The 18985-nt window shown below is 40.5% G+C and overlaps 2 protein-coding genes and 1 long non-coding RNA gene across 3 annotated transcripts in view; 2 read left to right on the top strand and 1 right to left on the bottom strand.

Annotated features, from left to right (window-relative positions):
• Positions 1-2106: 2106 nt before the first annotated feature.
• On the bottom strand, positions 2107-14715 carry mettl4 (methyltransferase like 4). Its single transcript, XM_036125523.1, has 8 exons — positions 14301-14715; positions 13383-13445; positions 10428-10785; positions 10187-10256; positions 7340-7514; positions 7146-7249; positions 6295-6386; positions 2107-2412 (listed from the first exon to the last, which is right to left on the bottom strand). Exons 1-8 carry the CDS (start codon positions 14529-14531, stop codon positions 2165-2167), a joined length of 1341 nt encoding a protein of 446 aa, XP_035981416.1. The 5' UTR covers positions 14532-14715; the 3' UTR covers positions 2107-2164.
• LOC110366955 lies at positions 12130-12766 on the top strand. The gene is made up of 2 exons (XR_004927483.1): positions 12130-12218; positions 12640-12766. It is a non-coding gene; the product is annotated as an uncharacterized LOC110366955 (long non-coding RNA).
• A 1049-nt stretch (positions 14716-15764) lies between the features above and the next one.
• The window catches only part of smchd1 (structural maintenance of chromosomes flexible hinge domain containing 1), a 62258-nt gene continuing 59037 nt past the window's right edge, over positions 15765-18985 (top strand). Inside the window, 1 exon segment of the mRNA XM_036125166.1 lies at positions 15765-16109. Coding sequence (XP_035981059.1) covers positions 16005-16109 — 105 coding nt within the window. The 5' untranslated portion in view covers positions 15765-16004.

Here is an 18985-nt window from a genome sequence, read left to right as displayed (position 1 = left end):
AAGCACCTCTCGGCCACGATGTCTCAGAAGATGTTGTATGCAGCGTTTTGACTGATGGCAGTGAAGTGAAATTAAATCAATGTTCTCATGTATGTGTTGATAACATGATTAGAAAGCATACTGCTCTACGAACTAATATAATGCATTCCCAACTGCACATCTTGATACACCTGAAATTGTTTAGAATCATAACATTCGAAGCTTGCAGTACTATTCCTCCCAGCTGCAGCCTTTTCTGGGTGGATATGAATGACATGTAAGAACATGCAATCATTCACTGGTTTCGCTGGTGTAGACAATTGATATCTTCTGTAAATAGAAATCTAATGACTACTTTGGTAGCACTTGCCATGAAGAGATGATGCTCGCCACAGAGAGTAAGAGTATATTAATATATACGTTATGTTTTTTACTAGTACTCATCATCTTTGGCTCATCTTTGATGGGTTGTGGTGGCAGCAGACTCAGGTTGGACGCCCAGACTTTGTTCTACCCAGAAGCAGCACCTCTTGGGGGAAGCCAGAGATGCTCCCAAGCCAGCTCAGCAGACTCCTTACGATGTGAGAGGAGTCATCCTAATATTTTTTTTATTTGATGCAAAATCTGATTTCAACTGTGTAAGTCTAGGGCTGCACAATACTTCACAATATTATCGTTATCACAATAATATTTTATGCAGTATGCATATATCACAAGAAATGGAATGAAGGATTGAAAGAAATGTTGGAAAATTATTAAATTATTATTTATCAGCCTTCCAGACCCCTCAGATCTTCTGGTTCTGGTCTACTCTGCATACCCAGTACCAGATTTTGATGTTTGATGATCATTTGACGTGTATTGATGTTTTCACTTGACCCTATTAAATGTTACTGGTCTCACAAGCGGTGACCGTTTGGATGTGTTTATGATGTTTGTTATGTTTTCACATTGTGAAGCACTTTGAACTGCCTTGCCGATGAAATGTGCTATACAAATAAACTTGACTTTACTACTATGCATTCAGACCCTCTCTGCAAGTACTCTATTAGGTGACACCTGCTGTTATGGGTGATAATTTGGTCCAAACCAGCAGGACCAATTATTCCAGCTATATGGTGACTTTTTGTAAAGCTGATCAAGGGCCAGCATTGCCAAAAGGTCAAAAGTATCATCAAAGAAAACAAAAAACAGTCTAAAAGCTATTTTAATAGCTTTTAGACTGTTTTTAATGTCCTCTGGCTGCTGCTCTATACAGTGATCAGCTGTAAATGGAACATATTCTTTTAAATAACTGTTCTTTTCTCTAACATCTTCTCATGTTGTGAAAAATTCGGACAAATCTGCTTTTGTGGGGGAGGAAAAAACGTGCCTCATTCAGTTGAATCCAATTTGTTTAAATCATTTGTATTAAAGAACACATTGATACATTCCTCAATAAAGTATGGCCTTGCTTGTCATCTAACATATGCACGGTATGTGTCCCTTTATGAGCGTACGTGTTGAAGGTGGACACCGTGGCGAGAGCAATATGTAGGCGATCCTGCTGGAGTCACATTCTAGCTTCATTAGCTTTGATGTGTGCTGTGCTGCAGTGGCAATAACTCATCCTCATCTTCCCCTCTGAGGAAGATGAGGATGAAAGACCCCACCCATTACAAAAGAAGAAACGTTTAGCGTGATAGAAAAGAAAAAGCTAACATTTAAGTTCAAACTGGGAGAATTAGGGGCCAAAAAGTCTCGGTGAATGTTGGGCGATGCCTCAGACGCAGACCGTCTCTTAGACAACAAGCGAGCCTGTGTGTTTCAGTACGAAAACGTTTCTCTCACCCGCATTTAGAAGCTCAGCTTAAAACAGCATGGACAGAGTAAAAATAGAAATACTTTGATCTTCCTTGAGACACATGCTGTGCCGATGAGCACTCAAAAGGCTAAAAACCTGGAGAGTTGGGATTCTGCTGTGTGGGATGCGGTTGGGCTCGAAACAGCTGCACAGAAATGCTCTTTCATCTCTCTAACAGCATCATCGCCACCTTAAGATTTATCAAGACCAAAGAAAGAAAAAAAATTAAAAGAGGAATGGATAACAAGTCCTGCATGCATGCAGATTACAGATCAAAAACCGAAGCTGGAGCAGCAGAAATCTTTATTAAAAACAAAGTAAATTTAACCAACAGGTCGAATGTCAACTATCTGCACTATTGGCAGGAAGGCTGGAAACTTCTAGACCGTCGCTTTTCTCAGGCAAGCTGCAATCAAGTGCGACGGCGGGGTCGTCGGCGCCGTCTTCTCTGGCCTCGGCTTCCAAGCTGAAGTAGGTGACGTGCTGAAACTTCAGCACCTCGTTGCCCCAGCTGGTCCAGCCCGGCTGAAGACTCCGCGCAAACAGCTCCAAACACTCGGCTTCAGCTCCGACGTACAACTTTAACACCTCTGCGGAAAGGAAAATGAAAACAGGGTAAAAATGATGCTGCGCTTTGTAATCCGGTTGCTTTGCACGCCGTACAAACTACAGACGACGGTAGAATGCGTTGCTGCAAGACCAAAACAACCTTGCATTTCAATAATGCAGGACCACACGCTGCCAACAAAGCTCCAACTTCACCCTTCCTGTGCATGTTGCATCATGTGTACAGCCGTGCTCAAAATAATAGTGTTAAAAAACGGACTAAAGCGCAGCATCCTTATATGTTTTATTCACAAACATGCAAATGCATGCATTGGGATTGCTGCATAGTCCCTAAAAAAAATAATCAAATGTGGGTTTCACATCGCTGGCCTGCATGGATCTCTTGTGTGAGAGCTCTTCACTTGTTACCTTGTAATAGTCTGAAGACAGAAGTGGCAGCTGCAGAGCTCCTTCACACCGCTGAGCAGCTTTTTTTTTTTTTTTTATTCTCTGTGAGGAGTCTGCCAGTGACCTTGGCTTTATAAGTGCTAATATTCCAGGAGAGGAACACCTGACAGATACGTTTCACTTCCTCTGCTCGCTGCTACCCTGACACCACCTCAGCCAACACTCAGGGAGTTAATGAGCTCCAAAGTCTGCTCCCAAAACCCATCTAACCTACACAATGTGTTGAATAACCTTAGTCCTTTTTTTTTTCTCTCCCCCCTTCTTGCTTTCTATGTCCGTCACAAAGACAAAGCCGCTGTGTGGAAAGGCCAAACATGCAGCTCAGTGACTAACTCGTCCTGAACCGGTGACTCAGCTCTCAAGTTGAAAAGAGAGAGAGAGAGAGGGGTTTGATCATATTAAGTTTAAAATGGGACAGCATGGCAAACTTCTGGAGAGAAAATCCCAAAAAAAAAGAAAAAAGGTGTTGCTTCCTTTTAAACAGGTTACAGACAATGTCTTAGTACACTTTTGGAACAATCTGAAACATCGATGATTAAAATCTGAAGATCTATGAATAACATACAAGAATTCACATTTCAGTGCTTGTGGATCACAGCCAGGTAAGTAGGCAGACTTTCAAGATGCAAGAAGAAGAAACGGGAGCATGAGACGCAACTGATAGAGAAGACAAATTATTGCAAACAACATTTACACTCTAACAGGCCCTTCAAGGCCACAGCCCTGAAAAAAAAAAATCTGCACACGAATCTGGCTTTTATATATGTTTTTCTGTCTGGCAGTCACACTTTGATGACCCTCTGGTAGCAAAATGTAAGTCTTTTGGTCCTTGAACGTGGGAGGATTGTTGAGCTGCACAATAAGCAAGAGCTCTAACAAAGGTAGATGGTAGGATGCAGTAACATGGCCACTTTAATGTTCTCAAATGTGGCTAAGGAGGAGGGACCAAAATAAAAGTCCAGTGGTAGACCCAAAGAATTTAACATATAGGCCTACTTTATTTGTGATATGATCCAATCGGATGTCTCTGAAGACACAGCCCAAACTAAAACCCGTTCTAATCCTGACTGCAACCCGATAGCCACAGGTTTTGTGAGAGAAAGGCTAAAAAGGATCAAATGGGCTTCATAGGCCACGTTGACTACACAGCCGGGGTCCGATAACCCCCCAGACCGCTCAGGTCTTCTGGCTCAAATCTACTCTGCATACCCGGAACCAGAACCAAACATGGAGAAGCAGCATTTAGTTTTTATGCTCCACTTCTCTGGAAAAAAAACTCCCAGAGGAAGTGCTGTAAGGTCCTTTAAATCAAGGTTAAAAAATCTATTTGTTTAGAGTTGCCTTTGAATGTTAGTGTTCAGTTTAATCTGCTGCAGTTCACTGAACCAGATTAAAGCGTGTGTCACGCCAATCTAAACCCAAAGAGGTTCAGATTGAGGTGCAAAGAGGTGCAGCTTTTTGTGAAGCCATCTTCATGGAGCATCATTCCAACCAGTCTACTGGAAACACTCCAAGTGATTTAAAAGAACGCTGGGACTACTTTTAACACTGTTTTTTGTTTTTTTCTGGGCTATGAAATTAAATGGTAAATGGGCTGAACTTCTGTAGCGCTTTTCCAGTCATACTGACCACTCAAAGCGCAGTACGCTAGGTCACTCTTCAAAAGGCAAAAGATGGGAGAACATGAAATTTAACCCTAAACCTACCTGTAACTTTAAGCAGAACAACAATTAAAGTTTACCAAACGGCTGGAATTGTGACAAATAATGCCAGGTAGCTTTATCTTGCTGACAGTCATAGAGAGGATGATGGTTAGGGATGTAAAGGAAATTCAAACCTCAGTGTTTGAGGACTCCAGCAAACGTTGCATCTTGGTGCCTCATTACAACCATTAGGCACTGTCAACATAATGAGGCATTGGGAGGAATCCCAGGAAAAAGCCTTTTCTGTCCTACCATCACAAACATAAACATGTGGCACTTTGATGGGAACCGTTGGCTTTTTCCAGATTGCTCTTTAACAACAAACATCCCAGATGGCCGGAAGGCAATTAATTGCCACTGATAAGTATGGCGGAGGATCTATAATGATGCCGGCCTGTTTGACCAGAGAACCTTAGTAGAGTACCTGCTATCATGAATCCTTTGAAATGCAAGATTTTAAGCAAACGTCTGCCGGCTTCTGCCAGACACTTATAGCCTATTTTTTTTTTATCTCAATATGCCTTGTTATCATATTATCAATAACTGCAATACTTATGCTAATTGTTTTTGTTATTTTTTTACTTTTTTTGTCAGTGTTTCTGATAAGGTCATTCTCTGTAGCTATAGAACTAACTTTAGACAAGCTTAGCCATCTTTTCAGTACTGATTTAGTGTGTAACTGTGTGTTTTTGCCACTGTCACGCTCGGATTGCATCCACGTGGGACAATAAAGGAGTTTTTATCTTACCTGAGTTACACGCTTTCACTTATAGGGATCTTTATACACTTTTCACAACACATCTGAGACACATCCACAAGCGACAGTTATCTTGCAACAAAATGCCTGAAATAAATACCCCCCCCCTAAAAAAAAAATAAGAAAAAAGAAAATACACATTTTTTTTTTTTTTTTTTTGCTTTCAGTTACCAGTTTCCAGTGCTGCTGCTGAATCACTGAAAATTGTCCAGTGGAGCTTAATTAAGGCGCATTTCAGTTGATTACAAGAAGGAAACCTTCCAGGCCTGCGACAATGAATCCACTGCAATAAACAAACCAGTTGTGAATGAAACCTGCTGAGACCCACAGACACAAACAAAGAGTCACACGTGGAGACAGAACACAACCTTTCTTCTAATCTGCTGAATCTCTATGGTTTCCTCAGCTCAATGGAGGCATCATTATGATTTAAATCAATGTATTTTAATAATCTCCCTCTGGCTCTATGGCGGAGGAGCTTTTCTGTGCCGCTAAAAGGGCACCAGCAAACAGCGGCCATGTCTCACCCTCCTTTCTGCACCATAAATTGCGTTCCCCTGAGAGGCAACGAGCTGACGTCAAGTCTTCCTTGTTCTCAGTCCCTGCATATGCATTGGCAAGGTCTTACACAGGTTCTGGGCAGCAGTGAAGGTACAAATCTGCCATGGGTTTTATGTCTTTAAATATAGAAAATAAAGAAACCCAGTATGGTGTCTTCTCCAGTCTGCAACCAACGATCCCATACTTGTGTTTACCATAACAGTATATGAATGGTTTGTTTTAGTGAGTTTTCTTCCACTACAATTGTCCATAATTCTCCATGCAGGAACTGCTGGTCTTGAATAAAATCAAAATGGCTCATTTTTCATCAACGCAAACTGACTCCTGAAGTAGAGCCATAACTGTGAGATAAAGCCATCTCCTGCATTAAATTTGACCCACGCTGCAGCACTGCCCTCTAGTGGCGAAGGAAAACCACTGCGCTTGAAAGATTTTACCTGACAGTGAGGGCTTCTGGGAGTGCAGGGCTGACGGGACGCTCACAATCAAACGTTTATCTTCAACTGGAACGCTTTCCGTTTCTAAAGGGCTGAAAAACAACATAATAAGTACTGTATCACCTGGATTTATGCCATCTAAAGATTTAATTTGGAAAAACAAAAAAACACCAATACAAAAGATAAAATGCCTTGCAAAAGCAGAATCTTTACACCTCTTGAACCTCTGAACACACAAGCGTTAAGGTGGGGTAACATCATGCTGTGGGAAAGCTGGCCAGAGTTGATAAGAACATAGACAGAGCTAAATACATGGTAATAATGCTAAATATCCTGTTAGAGGCTGAAAAGAGTTGAGATTGGGGTTGAGGTTCACCTTCCAGCAGAACAATTTAAACAGACAGCCAGCGGTACACTGAAACGGTTGAGATCAAAGCATATTCGTGTGTAAGGACGGCCTAGTCAAATTCCAGACATAAGTTAAATTGAGAACCTGGTCTAAGACTTGAACATGAGTGTTCTCAAATCTTCTTTACTCAATCTGACTGAGCTTGAGCTATTTCGTAAAGAGGAATGAGCAAACATTGTAGACTCTGGATGTACAAAGCTGGTGAAGACATACCTCTTAAGACACACACACACCTAAATTGCAGTGAATGGTGGGTCCAGAACCCCCAGAACACAAACCCACGCGGCACTTTTCAGATTTTGATATGTGCCCCAGTTGCCCTACTTTGGGTTGGTCGATCAAACAAAATCCGCATAAATACATTGTTGTATAAAAACAAGATGTGAAAAGGTTCAAGGCATTGTAACACTTATGCAAGGCAATGTATGGAGGTCAGTCCCACCTCGTGCGGCCGTCGGTAGGACGATACCGACCCAGCACCAGCACTTCATACGGCTTCTTGTGCGGCGAATCAAGAGGGAACACGAACTCCCCGGACGTGGTGACCTGAAGGACAAAAGGGCGTCCGCCTGACGGTTAGAATAAGCCCTGTCTGTGGGACTTACCATAAATCCGTTAGTTCTAGAAGTCCACCACCTTGACCCAGAACCACTCGGCCACAACTTCCACAGCCCAGTGTGGGTACAGCTCGTCACGGACAAAACGAAGGTGGCTTGGCCGGTTTGTCACCCAGGTGACTACCAAACAGCCCGGAGAGGCCAGCAGGGGGACGGGGAGGCGTTTCAGCTGGGACGAAGGCAAAGAGCTGTACCTGCATGGAGACAATTGACATAAGAGCATTGATCCTTGCATTAAAGTGATGTTTCAAAGTGGAGTTTTTGGGCCAGTAACTTCAGGTCTACGCTCACAGAGGGAAATCAAGTTCTCAGACAAAAGAAGACCAGATGTACTACAGCTGCACAATGTATTGCAAATAAATCAGTATCGCCATATTGCTCTACGCAGGAGCAATGCAGCAAAGAACTGCTTGGACTGCAAGAAGTGTTAAGTTTATAGAACATGCAATAAGACTCTCTATGCTAGTAATGAGTACTTGGTGTACACCAGAACTAAGTTGTTTCATTGGCAAAACGGCATAAAACTATGTTGTTGACCAAAAGAAAAGATTAAAACATGCATACACACAGATAGACAGACACTGCATGTTTATAAAGAGAGAATTAGATAAGCTTTTGAATCATTGTTCCTTTTTGAAAATGTTTTGTGTACATGGATCTAGGTTTAGATTCTTATCATGGATAGACATGTGCACCATTTTATCACCAATTCATAATTTATTTGCTTGTTTACTGAGGAAGGTTGCTAGGAGATTTGTCAGCATTTCTATATATTTGATTTGCATCATATTGTATGGAAATATGCATATTTGTGCATAGTGGGAGTGGTGGCCTAGTGGTTAGAGAGCGTCTGTGTCTTTGAGAGGCCCCAAAGATTGGTGGTTTTAAACTCGGTCTGTCAGTCTGGGTCCTCTGAGCAAGACCCTTGAGCACAGATTGCTTGTCGTGTGGCAGCACTGCTCCCTAAGGGATGGGGTAAATTTATGTATTTATTTATTTATTTATTTATAAACATTTATTAGAGGATCAGCCCCATGAGATGAAGCATCTCGTTTTCATGGGTGTCCTCAAATGCAGAGACAAATTTCGCCTCTGTGGGGAAATACTTTTAGATTTCCAAACTATTTCTTTCTGTGTATATTTCATGATTTTTACTTGAAATTGTTGTATTTAGGGTTAGGGTCACAAAGAACAAGCAATCAGGAGCCACAGTGGAGGCATGCAGTGTGCACAGTTCCAAGCTGCCGTATTGAATGAGTCTCAAGATCCAGGCACCACCCGAATACTCTTAATAATAGCTCCTAGTTCCTCTTCCTAGCTCCTGTTCCTCGACCTTTCATGAGGTCAATAGTGAGAACTCTATTGTTGGGAGGAAAGGAGCTTCTGACTGCTGTGCCCAACTCAGACAGCCTTTAACTCCGACGTCATTATGTGACGGAAAAGCACATGGATGGTGAGAGTCAAATCCAGCCCTGCAGACTTCTGAAAATGAACTACAAAGTGCACACGCTCTGCCCTCTAGACATTTTCGTTGATTTCAGTGAGGGGGCTGTGCTGATACGTCATGTCACGCAAAGGATTATGGGATACCTTAAGGGTTCTTAGCACTGGTAAGGGACATTACAGGGTTCCTAGGCAAAACTAGCCGTGGGAGGAAGCGTACAGTCTACATTTCCTACTTCCTTCCTTACTGACTGCACTATTTAGACAGCACTTATCATGGCGACCACTGACACACTTCTGCTTTGGCTAAAGTGCCCTTACTCTATAAGGGTATTTGAATTGAGCCCCAGTGGTTGATTGGCAGATGTGATTGGTCCAGTGTTTCAAGGCCGGTCCAATAGGTGATACGCAGGAGGGAGGCGGGCCCAGGTTCTCAACAGCCAATCTCAAAGACTCCACCACTGCATTTCAAAGGTGTTCAATTGGTTGTTATCTGGAAATTCACCATCTGATATCACTAAACCGTGTCTATATTTGTGCTAGAGTTATTATTTTTTTGTTTTTCACACAGGATTTTTCTTCCAAATCACTTACGATCAAATCCTAAAAAAGCATCAGATAAAGTATGCCTGTTTCCTCTCCATGCTATCTTTTTGCTCAAGCCTGAGGCCTCCCATTATAAAATAATGATCAAGAATTTACTCTGTAAACATCTCTTACTAGTTAATGGGATCTCCTGTCTCCTGAATTTGAGTTGTTTTCTCGCCTGAGCTGTCCAGTCCGTTTAAACAAATCCCTTATTGTTTCCTCTCTTGGCGCAGCTCGTTTGTGCAATAGGGTGCAGAGCGAGACCTGTCGTAGTACGGTTTGCGGTTTATGGTGTGAACGTGATCTGACCACGATTCAACACAGCTACTGAGTAAACGCTGCATCCTTGGAGCAAACGTCCTTCAATAGCCGGAATAGGGATGCGGTAGAGCAAACAATTTTTTTATTCTGTGCATCTTTGTCATAAAGCATTAAAGCCAATGCAATCCTCAGAAGATGTTCTGAAAATCATCCAGCGTACCTGTCAGATAATTATGCATTCAATATTACCAAGAAACCTGCTAATGATTTGTCAAAATTCTCAGCGTTTTCTACCAGCGCTGAATCTGCTTCCTGTATTTTGACCTGGTCCTTTCGCCATGGACACATGTGACCAATGAACAGACTGAACGGGTGAGTGAGTGCTGCAAATCAATGACTTAATGCAATCTCTTGGGTTTTTCTTGGATAAAAAAAAACAACAGCTTTTTAATCAATCTGTCTGTATGGTTTGACAGACTTGACTTGAGATGACGTGTTGTGAATTGGCGCTATATAAATAAACTGAAATGAATTATCCTGTTTGCCTCGTTAAAACACGCGGAAGCCAAATGACCTGCGACTTCTTTTCACAGACTTGTTTTCCCACGGCGGATCCATGACGATGAGGTCAAACCTCCTCCCACCTGTTTGAGAAATAAGAAAACCCAGAAAGCTCATGTTAATTCCAACAGACATTAAATCAGATTTGTTTTATTTTAATCGCTTTCCTAGAGCCATTTAAATGGCTGACAGGTTCTCCAGCTTTGATAGAATGAATTTTCCAGATATGGAAATGTTTTGATCATTACACTCACTTTGCACAAGTGGTTGTAATCTTGTGAAATCAGAGAGGAGGAATGCAGTATTAGGTGGTATTATATACTCCTCTCCCATCAGTGAGACCAGAGCTGCCCAAGCCTCCCGGTTCTCTGTCACCTGAGAGAACAGGTCGACCTGCGAGACACGGCCTTCCTCTGTGAAAAGTGACCGTGTCCACTCCTGCTCTTCATCGGCCACTAGGGGAAGCTCTTTAGCCATCTCACAGAGCGCTGCCAGTCTGCAGTCCTGGGAAGGAGGAGAATCTTTGACAGCTTCTGCCTCTCCCATCAAGTATCCAGCTGATTGGGCAGAATCCACTAAAGACTTAGTCCCTTCCAGAATAACGCTCCTGACCTGTACAGAGACACAGAAAGAGATTTTGTTGACACGGTTGTCCTTTTAATTTCAAAAGTGATAGCGACTAAGATGACCCCCGGTGTGTATGGCTTGCTATGTGCCATTGTGCTTATTCTTTTTGTTCACGACTAAAGAGCTTCATAAATAAAAGTTGGCTTGAAAGAACTCACATTCTTTGATATGTTCAAATCTCTGCAGAATAAGTTCAATCACTACGGTCATCAAGAAGACATGGTGGCTTGCAAACAACATCATTCTGTTGCCTTTTTACATGCTTTTTATGTTTTATTGGGATTTGTGGAGTAGTGCATAATTTATGACAGATAAATGGCGCAAGAAATCCTGAAGTGTTGAATGTATTTTTCAGCCATTTGCAGTGTAACCTCTGTAGAAATCCAGCTGTTCCCTGAAGGCTTGAAGTTTGTTAGAGATCATTTGTAAACATGTTGTATCACGAAGACCAAAAAAAGACAGCAAACAAGTCAGCGTTACATTTTGGAGATGTTTAAACCAGGGTTAGGTCTTAAAAACAAGCTGTGGACGTCTCATGGAGCTCTGTTCAACCCATTTTCTAAGAAACAAAGAGTATGGCACAAGAACAAGTAAGACTGTCCGTCTGTAGATTAAAAAGCTGGTAGAGAAATACCCTGAAGACTTGTGCAGTAAAGGTTATATCAATAAAGTATAAGCTGAATGCAAGATGTTACTACATTAACTTATTAAATGGGTGTTAAATGTTTTAAAGCAGCACCGTGTAGGTTTTGACACAAGTATTAGCTTAATATGAGATATATTATATGATTTTTTCAGGTCAGTATATACAGCACTTGGCATGTATGGATGATCCATGTGGGCTGTCCTTCTCAAAATCTTGCCTACGTAACTTGAAAGGGTCGGCTCTGTTGCTGAATGGGTTATGTGACCTAGAGAACCGCTCTTGGTCAAACAATGCAGCAACGAATGGCAGGGTAAGTAACAATAAAACAAAAACAGATACACACTTACCTGATCATATTTTGATTCTCTGATGTAGAGTTTAATCTAGAGGGGGGAATGTGGCCTTGTCTTTACAAGAAACTCGACGAATTCTCAAACTGCAGGTGCAAAGTAACCTAGCAAGATTGATAATGCGGAGCACTCTCCATCCTGCACATTATCAGTATGGACCTGATCCCATCGAATCTGTTCATCAGCAGAACCTTCCGAGCTGATTGGGCATAGCAACACCTAGTGCCCATCTACCAAAGGTTGGTTTTAGCCAATGACTGTATCAAATGAAAATGTTGTAAGCAGCAGGCGCCATGAGAAACCACGGCTGCATCCGAAATGTTCTAATTACAGCTCGTAGCTCCTGTTCCTTGACCTTTCATGAGGTCTACAGTAAGAAGTCATGGCCAGGAATGGAGCTTCGGACTGCTGTGCCGATTTAGGTAAACCTTTAACTCTTTTGTAATTACCCAACAGATATGAACATAGTCAAATCCGGGTCTCCAGCCTTCTGAAAAAGAACTACAAAGTGCGCACTCTCTTCTCTTTGGACATTTTTGGTAATTTCTGTGAGGTGTGTGTTAGAATTATTTTTACTATTCTCTATATGTTTTTTATTTCCCATATTCATCGTAGTTATGTATTTACTCATTACCATTTAAACGGTTTTTAGGTTTGAGTTTATTCAGATATTAAAGTGTCTTTCAGATGAGACAGAGTAAGGTTTGTGAAGAGAAAGATTATCATGATATAAAGCTGTTTTGCAGCACCTCACCATCTGTGGCAACTCCTTTCTCTGAGAACTGAACTGCTTTGCATTATTTTGAAGGTCACAGAGTTGTTTTGCTTCTCCCTACTCCCTAGATTACAATGTGACCAGGAATTCCTGTGTGAAAATAAAAAGAAAGGAGGCGACGTTGAACGTCAGAGCAATCAGGAGAATTGTGATCGATGTTTCTTTGTATGCTCTCCTTGCAAGATAATTAACTGACTTCCCTGTTGTCTATCTTCCTTATTTTGTTAATGAATGTTTTAGGTGTTTGAATCTGACAGTGTGCCATGCTTATGTCATGTCACGCTTGACATGACACAAAGGATTGTGGAATTCCCTATAGCTCCTTAGTCCCGGTAAGGTACATCGTGAGGGTCCGGAGGGTAAGAATTCAGGGTCCTTTACCTTCTTCTCTACACAGCGCACTACTCGGACAGCATTTATCATGTCGACCGCTGACACACGTCCGCTTTGGCTAAAGAGTTCAGCTATGGGCTCGGCAGCTCTTGCTTTTGTTACAGCTGTATGTCTCCATAATACAGCAAAGTGATTAGTGTTGAATGCATTTTTCAACACTAATGAGCCAGCCTGCATAAATGCAAAAAAAAAAAATACATCCACACAACACCTTTATGATTTAGATTTTTTAAACTAATAATCATGCATAATTTTCTGCTACACAAGTATGCACTGATTATTTTTGCCCTATAACACAAAATCTCCCCAAATACATTGAACTTTATCTTATTTGACCAAATGTGGGGACGTTTAAGCAGTTTCAATGCTTTCGTAAAGCTTTGTACTTTATATACACAGCCAACATGTATATACTCACCTTTTCATGAAAAGCCTTTGCATCAATTTCCCCTTGGTTTTCACTGTGCTTTCGCTTACGTTTCTGAAATTCAAAGCGTGCGTTAACAACTTAAAAACTAAGGAAAAAAAACAACAACACTACATGAACAGATTACACAATGAAAACTGGCCCAACCACTTTTTCCATAGCAAATCTAGTATGCCAATGTTAAAAGCATGCACAGTGGCTGACATCAACCCCAGAGTAAGCCTCAAAAGATTATTAGGATACTTCAGTGTCATAAATCTAGGATATTTTTTAATGTACTGTACAGTATTATACATTTAATATCCATCTAGTGCAGGGGTCAGCAACCTTTACAACTCGCAGAGCCATTTTTGCCCTCTGTCTAGCTAAACAAATTTTGTTTAGAGGCACAAAAGTTAGACATCTCTTTGAAACAACAGCTTGTTTTTACAGTATAATATAGGAATTTTGTTTAATTTTTTTTTAATTAAAGATCAACAGATTTTTTTTATTTAACCAACAGTGTTTTTTAGGTTTAATGCATTTTTTTCAAGTGGACATTTGATTTGTATAGCAAATGGCATTAAAATTATGAAAAAGCCAGTCGTTTGCTACCTATTGACAAGAAGACACTTTATTTAGCTATAGTAAATTATTCTATACACCATTAGTCTTTCTTTCTTTAATTTTTTTCTGGAAATAGTATGCATATATTGCAGAACTAAATGGATCCTAAAGCTAGCAATTTTAAATTACAATTCTTTCCCCCTGCATTTTTGGTCTAAGTCTTTAAGAGCCAAAGCTGAAGGTGTAAAGAGCCACATGCGGCTCTGGAGCAACAGGTTGCAAACCCCCTGCTCACATGATATGAGTGCAAACATACAGACGCCTTTACCCACACACAGCCCGTCAGTGTCTGCAGCTGTTTACCTTTGATCGTTTGTCTGTTTTCTGCATCGCAGCAGTGTGTTTTCCATCAACAGTAGCTCCTCCACTCACGTTATAATGACTTTTTGATATCTGAAAACATTGTCTTTTAAAACTGCACTTTACACGGGACTTCAGATGCCCTGTGCATCGGACGCACCGCTCGTAGCCTCGGTCAATGAGCGACCTTGTGTCCAGAACCCAGCCTGAGCTGTTCTGAAGCACCACCGACATTTTGGAGGTGCAATGATCAAACCAAGCTGGATCGTTAAACGTTAGTTTTTTTCTTGTCTAGTCTTGTGGGACACACCTTTTCACTGGAAGAAACGTGTGCGGTATGTTTCATATTCAAGTAAACGATACTGAAAGCGATTGCGCGAGGGTACATCCGCTGCTTCCAGGAAGTGAATACTGCAGGGGACGCATGTGTCGCTGGTGACTGAGTCGGATCAATGTGTCGGCTCTTTTACATGAACGAAATTCCTTGCTGTGTTTTAATCCTCTGCTTGTTTACTATAATGCCCTATACACTCAGCAGACATAACATTATGACCACCCGCCAAATAGTAGTATCTCTCACCTAACAGCCACCCCCTGTCGGAGCTGCCTTTCTGCATCTACAAATTACAAATAAAGCTGCCGGGGTAATTTTTTTTTTTTTAAAATTATACTGTTTATAAATATATGTTTATAAATTATACAGTCATACTGTTACAGAGGAACATTTGTTAAAAAATACATAAATAACAGTGTGTGTGTGTGCACAAAGTCTCATTTTAACCAAATTATATATATATATATATATATATATATATATATATATATATATATATATATATATATATATATATATATATATATATTTACCTTTTGTGAAAGTTTAGACAACTGGGATCTTATGGACTTAATATAAGTTGCCATATGTCTTAAATGCACACGTGACGGAGCAAGCATTGCTTTGTACACAAGGAATAGGTTCTCAAATTAAGAGTATGCTTTTTAAAAACTGTGATATACTAGTTGTGAAACCGAGTCACTGGACTTTCTACAAAATACTGCTCATTTTCCTCTTCCCACCAAATCTATATTGTGTAATTAGATTTGAAATATATTTGCATTGAGGGTAAAGAAGCAGCAAAGTTAGGTTCCTTGTTTGTATAAACAAAATTGGTCAATACTTCTGATTCTGATTCTTGCAGTTATGAATTTCAGATTTTGAGAGGGAACCCCAAAACTAATTACATTAGTCTGAACAACTTACGTAGATCAGATTTATAAGTCATTATATATTATGAAAAGTTACGTTTTTTATATTCTTTAAATTATTAAAGGCTGACCTAAGGAGTGAATAGGGTACCAAACGAGAGCAGCAAGAGCCGAATCTTTTCTGTGAGCCGGACCAACGAGCAGGATCGAGGAAAACAACCGGACGTCCCACGTAAACTTTGAATACAGCGACACGCCATCCTTTGCGTACTCTCGAATAAAACACACTACACACTGGTAACATTTTTTTGCTTAGCATATAGTGCAGCCAAGAAGCCAACATTCAATGCAACAACAAAAAGACGACACATAAGACCGTCAAAATTAGCGCAGGAGCTTCCAATCGGCCACTGCTGCGCATTTGTTATTGATTTTTGGAGAAAGTTTGACGGGGTGCTCCGTTCCTCTCTGCAGCTATTGCTGCCGGAAGAGCTAAGCAGGATGATCACGGTGTATGACTGCCGCTTCGAAAACAGGCCGGTTCGCAAGAAAACCCTGGAAAAAAGCGGTTTGAGCCTATATACCTTTCTTCATCGGGTACACGAGGTGAGCTTTTCTCCTTGGGGTTGTGGGTGGGGTCACCGAAGCTTCCAAGTTGTTGACAGTTCTGTTTTAATCTGTCTTTTAACATTTAGATATTTTAAAATACCTTTTGTCAAGTTTCTGCAGTTTTATAAGAACTTGATTGATTAAAATATAAAGAAATATTTAGAGATACAAATGGTATTTGTTAAACTTGTCAGAAGCAGAAATGATTTAAATGATCCACCAAATAAATTATTTGAGCCAGAAAGAAAGAAAGAAGTTGCTTCACACAACGAAGAGCTTTGACTTTTTATTTAGCTCTCATTGATGACAGTTTGAGTACAATAGACCAAAAAGGTAAATCAAAATATTTTTCTTGTTAATATGAACTGGTGCAAACATGCATGGCATCAACCTGGGACAGGGTTACCTGGGTTTTTATTTTTTATTATTTATTTAGTGCCAACCTGAAAGTATCTTATCAGTTTGTGTAGTGAGGGATCTGCAGACCTAAATATTGGTTGCAGTCAGGGTCTGTCCTGTTTTGTGGATAAGCCAAATTACACAGTGATGGACGGACTACAGGATAGACTAAATGATGGCAGTGTGGAAGATGATCAGCTTTTGTGGGTAGTTGTACTTTTAGAGTTGCAGCAGGAAGTACTGCAATTGTTTTTGGTTATGCAAAATTTCAAAACTCTAGGAGAATAAAGTTGAAATTGCAGAAAAGTTAAATGTAGTTTGTTGAGTTGCATCTTCATGTTCCGTTTGGGTCATATTTTTTCAATCCATTCAGTTTTCTATCATATTTATTGAACAATAATTACATCATGTTATTTGCTGCAGAACTGCTAAACAAGGTCAGGGGTTTCCACCTTACCATTCTCGGGAATCTGGGATTTTTACTTTTCTGAGCGTTTTTTTGTAGTCCTAGGCTGAAGGATGCCAAAGCTACAATTGGATACGTCAAAATGTACTCCAAAAATGGCCAAGCGGGATGCAGTTGAACGCTCTGCAACCTGGAGAGGATTTGGGGCGTGAAGTGCCTCTTTTTTAGATTTAAAGAGACCGCACCAAAACGAATTGCTCTCGGACGCGCCTCAGAACAGGGGCAATGAAAGCGAACCTGGGGGTAAATTAATGAGGAATTCAGATCAAAGCATTGCAGTTCGACTTTATATCGGCTACAACTGAAGTAGTTGGTGCATCAACTACAGGTTGCTCAAGTACGAGCCACCAGAACTGACAAAGACTTCTGGATAGGTGTCAAAACTTTTTCAGAAAGAACTGAATGAAAGTGCGGTTGCTTCTGATTTAAGCCTGTTTGCTGTTGCGATGACCCAGATTACTGAGAATTTGCACAGGCAAGAACTGAAAATCATATGTTCACTATAATAGTTAAAACCAAATATTTACAGACACTTTATAAAAATAAAAAAAACACCCTTGACCATTTTCTTTCTCATCGTATGACATTAAATCAGGTCAGTTATGGTTACATCAATGATTTTATTGTCTAAATTGCAGAGCAGAATCCTTTTTAGATTTTTTTTTTTTGTGTGTTTTAAGGCAACACCTATAACACACTGATTCCATCTTAATAAGTCTCAGAAATCATGCAAGAAAGAGATCTGTGGAGCTCCATGAGTCTAATTCATCCTTGGATTCCCTTCTGAGACGCCAGGAGGGGCCAAATGCATCTTTCAAAACAATTGTACACTGGTAGGAACAGCATGTTAAAGGCCAGCCATAATAATGTTCAGGTAAAAACTGGTTCTGTGTCCCAAAGAGGAATTTGTTTGCTGCAAAATGTGTTTAAATCCCACATTTTGCACTAAAATACCTTGGGACAGAGTTTATCTGCTTAGCTCTGTTTCTCTCCTTCACAATTGTGTTCCACTTTGAGCTGGTCTTTCACATAAGAGTCCAATAAAATATATTTATGTTTGTGGTTGTAATGTGACAAAATGTGGAAAAGTTCAAGGAGTATGAATACTTTTGCAAACCACTGTACACAGACAAATCCTATAGTTAGATTTGGCTGTCACTAAATAAATCTTGAGTTAAACAATACAGCGTGTTTTTCAGTGATGTTATCAAATGTGTTGGTTGTTTGTACCTGCATGTGATACTTTTTTGGTTGGCTTTGCTGTTCTTTTTATATCTCTTTCTGCAGGTGTAGAAGCAGACTCAGAGAATGTTATCCTGCATCTTTTTTCTCTGCTCTAATTTTGTCACCTTTTCTCCCTTTTAAACGTTTTGCCTCATCTTTCTTTCTTTCTTTCTTTCTTTCTTTCTTTCTTTCTTTCTTTCTTTTTTTCTTTCTTTCTTTCTTTCTTTCTTTCTTTTACCTTTCTGTGTCTGCTCAAACTGAAATAATCCCAAAATAATACCCAATAGAGTTTTTTTGCGTACATATCAAGTAAAGTAGTATAGTGAAAGCAGTAATGCTCCACTTAAGAAAGTAAATCCGCTCGGCTCTCTTTGGCATTAAGAAAGCGAGTGCTGCATTGCCAGATAAATACAAAGAAACAAAAAAGAACCCAAAAAACACGAGAACCCATCTTGTCCCAACCCCACCTCAGTCGTTTGGGACCAAATCAAAGCGGGTCGTTCCAATCACGTTGCAGTATTATGATTCAAGGCGGGGCATTCCAGCTGTGGCGAAAGCAAGGACTGCCGAGCCCACAGCCGAACCAAAATAAGCCTGTTTTGCTGCTGCCATCACATCTGTTTTACCAGAATCCACGGTTGTAACAAGTGTCACTATCCAGATAAGCGTGACTTGAACAGAATTACTCGTTGTGGTTTCCCATGGCGTTTGCTGCTTACATTTTTTATTTGATACCGTGATTGGCTAAAACCAACCTTTGGTAGGCGGGCACTAGGTGTCGCTT

Source organism: Fundulus heteroclitus, chromosome 21 (assembly GCF_011125445.2).
Source record: "Fundulus heteroclitus isolate FHET01 chromosome 21, MU-UCD_Fhet_4.1, whole genome shotgun sequence".
Taxonomy (NCBI): Eukaryota; Metazoa; Chordata; class Actinopteri; order Cyprinodontiformes; family Fundulidae; genus Fundulus; species Fundulus heteroclitus.
The sequence above is the reverse complement of the archived record's forward strand: the minus strand, read 5'-3'. Positions and strand labels throughout refer to the sequence as shown.

Excerpts from the sequence above, each read along its gene's own strand:
- mettl4 (XM_036125523.1), bottom strand. The coding sequence starts at position 14,531 with ATGTCGGTGGTGCTTCAGAACAGCTCAGGCTGGGTTCTGGACACAAGG. Across the intron at positions 10,257-10,427 it reads ATTACAACCACTTGTGCAAA|GTGGGAGGAGGTTTGACCTC; the intron begins GTGAGTGTAATG and ends TTTCTCAAACAG. Across the intron at positions 7,250-7,339 it reads CCGAGTGGTTCTGGGTCAAG|GTCACCACGTCCGGGGAGTT; the intron begins GTGGTGGACTTC and ends TTTGTCCTTCAG.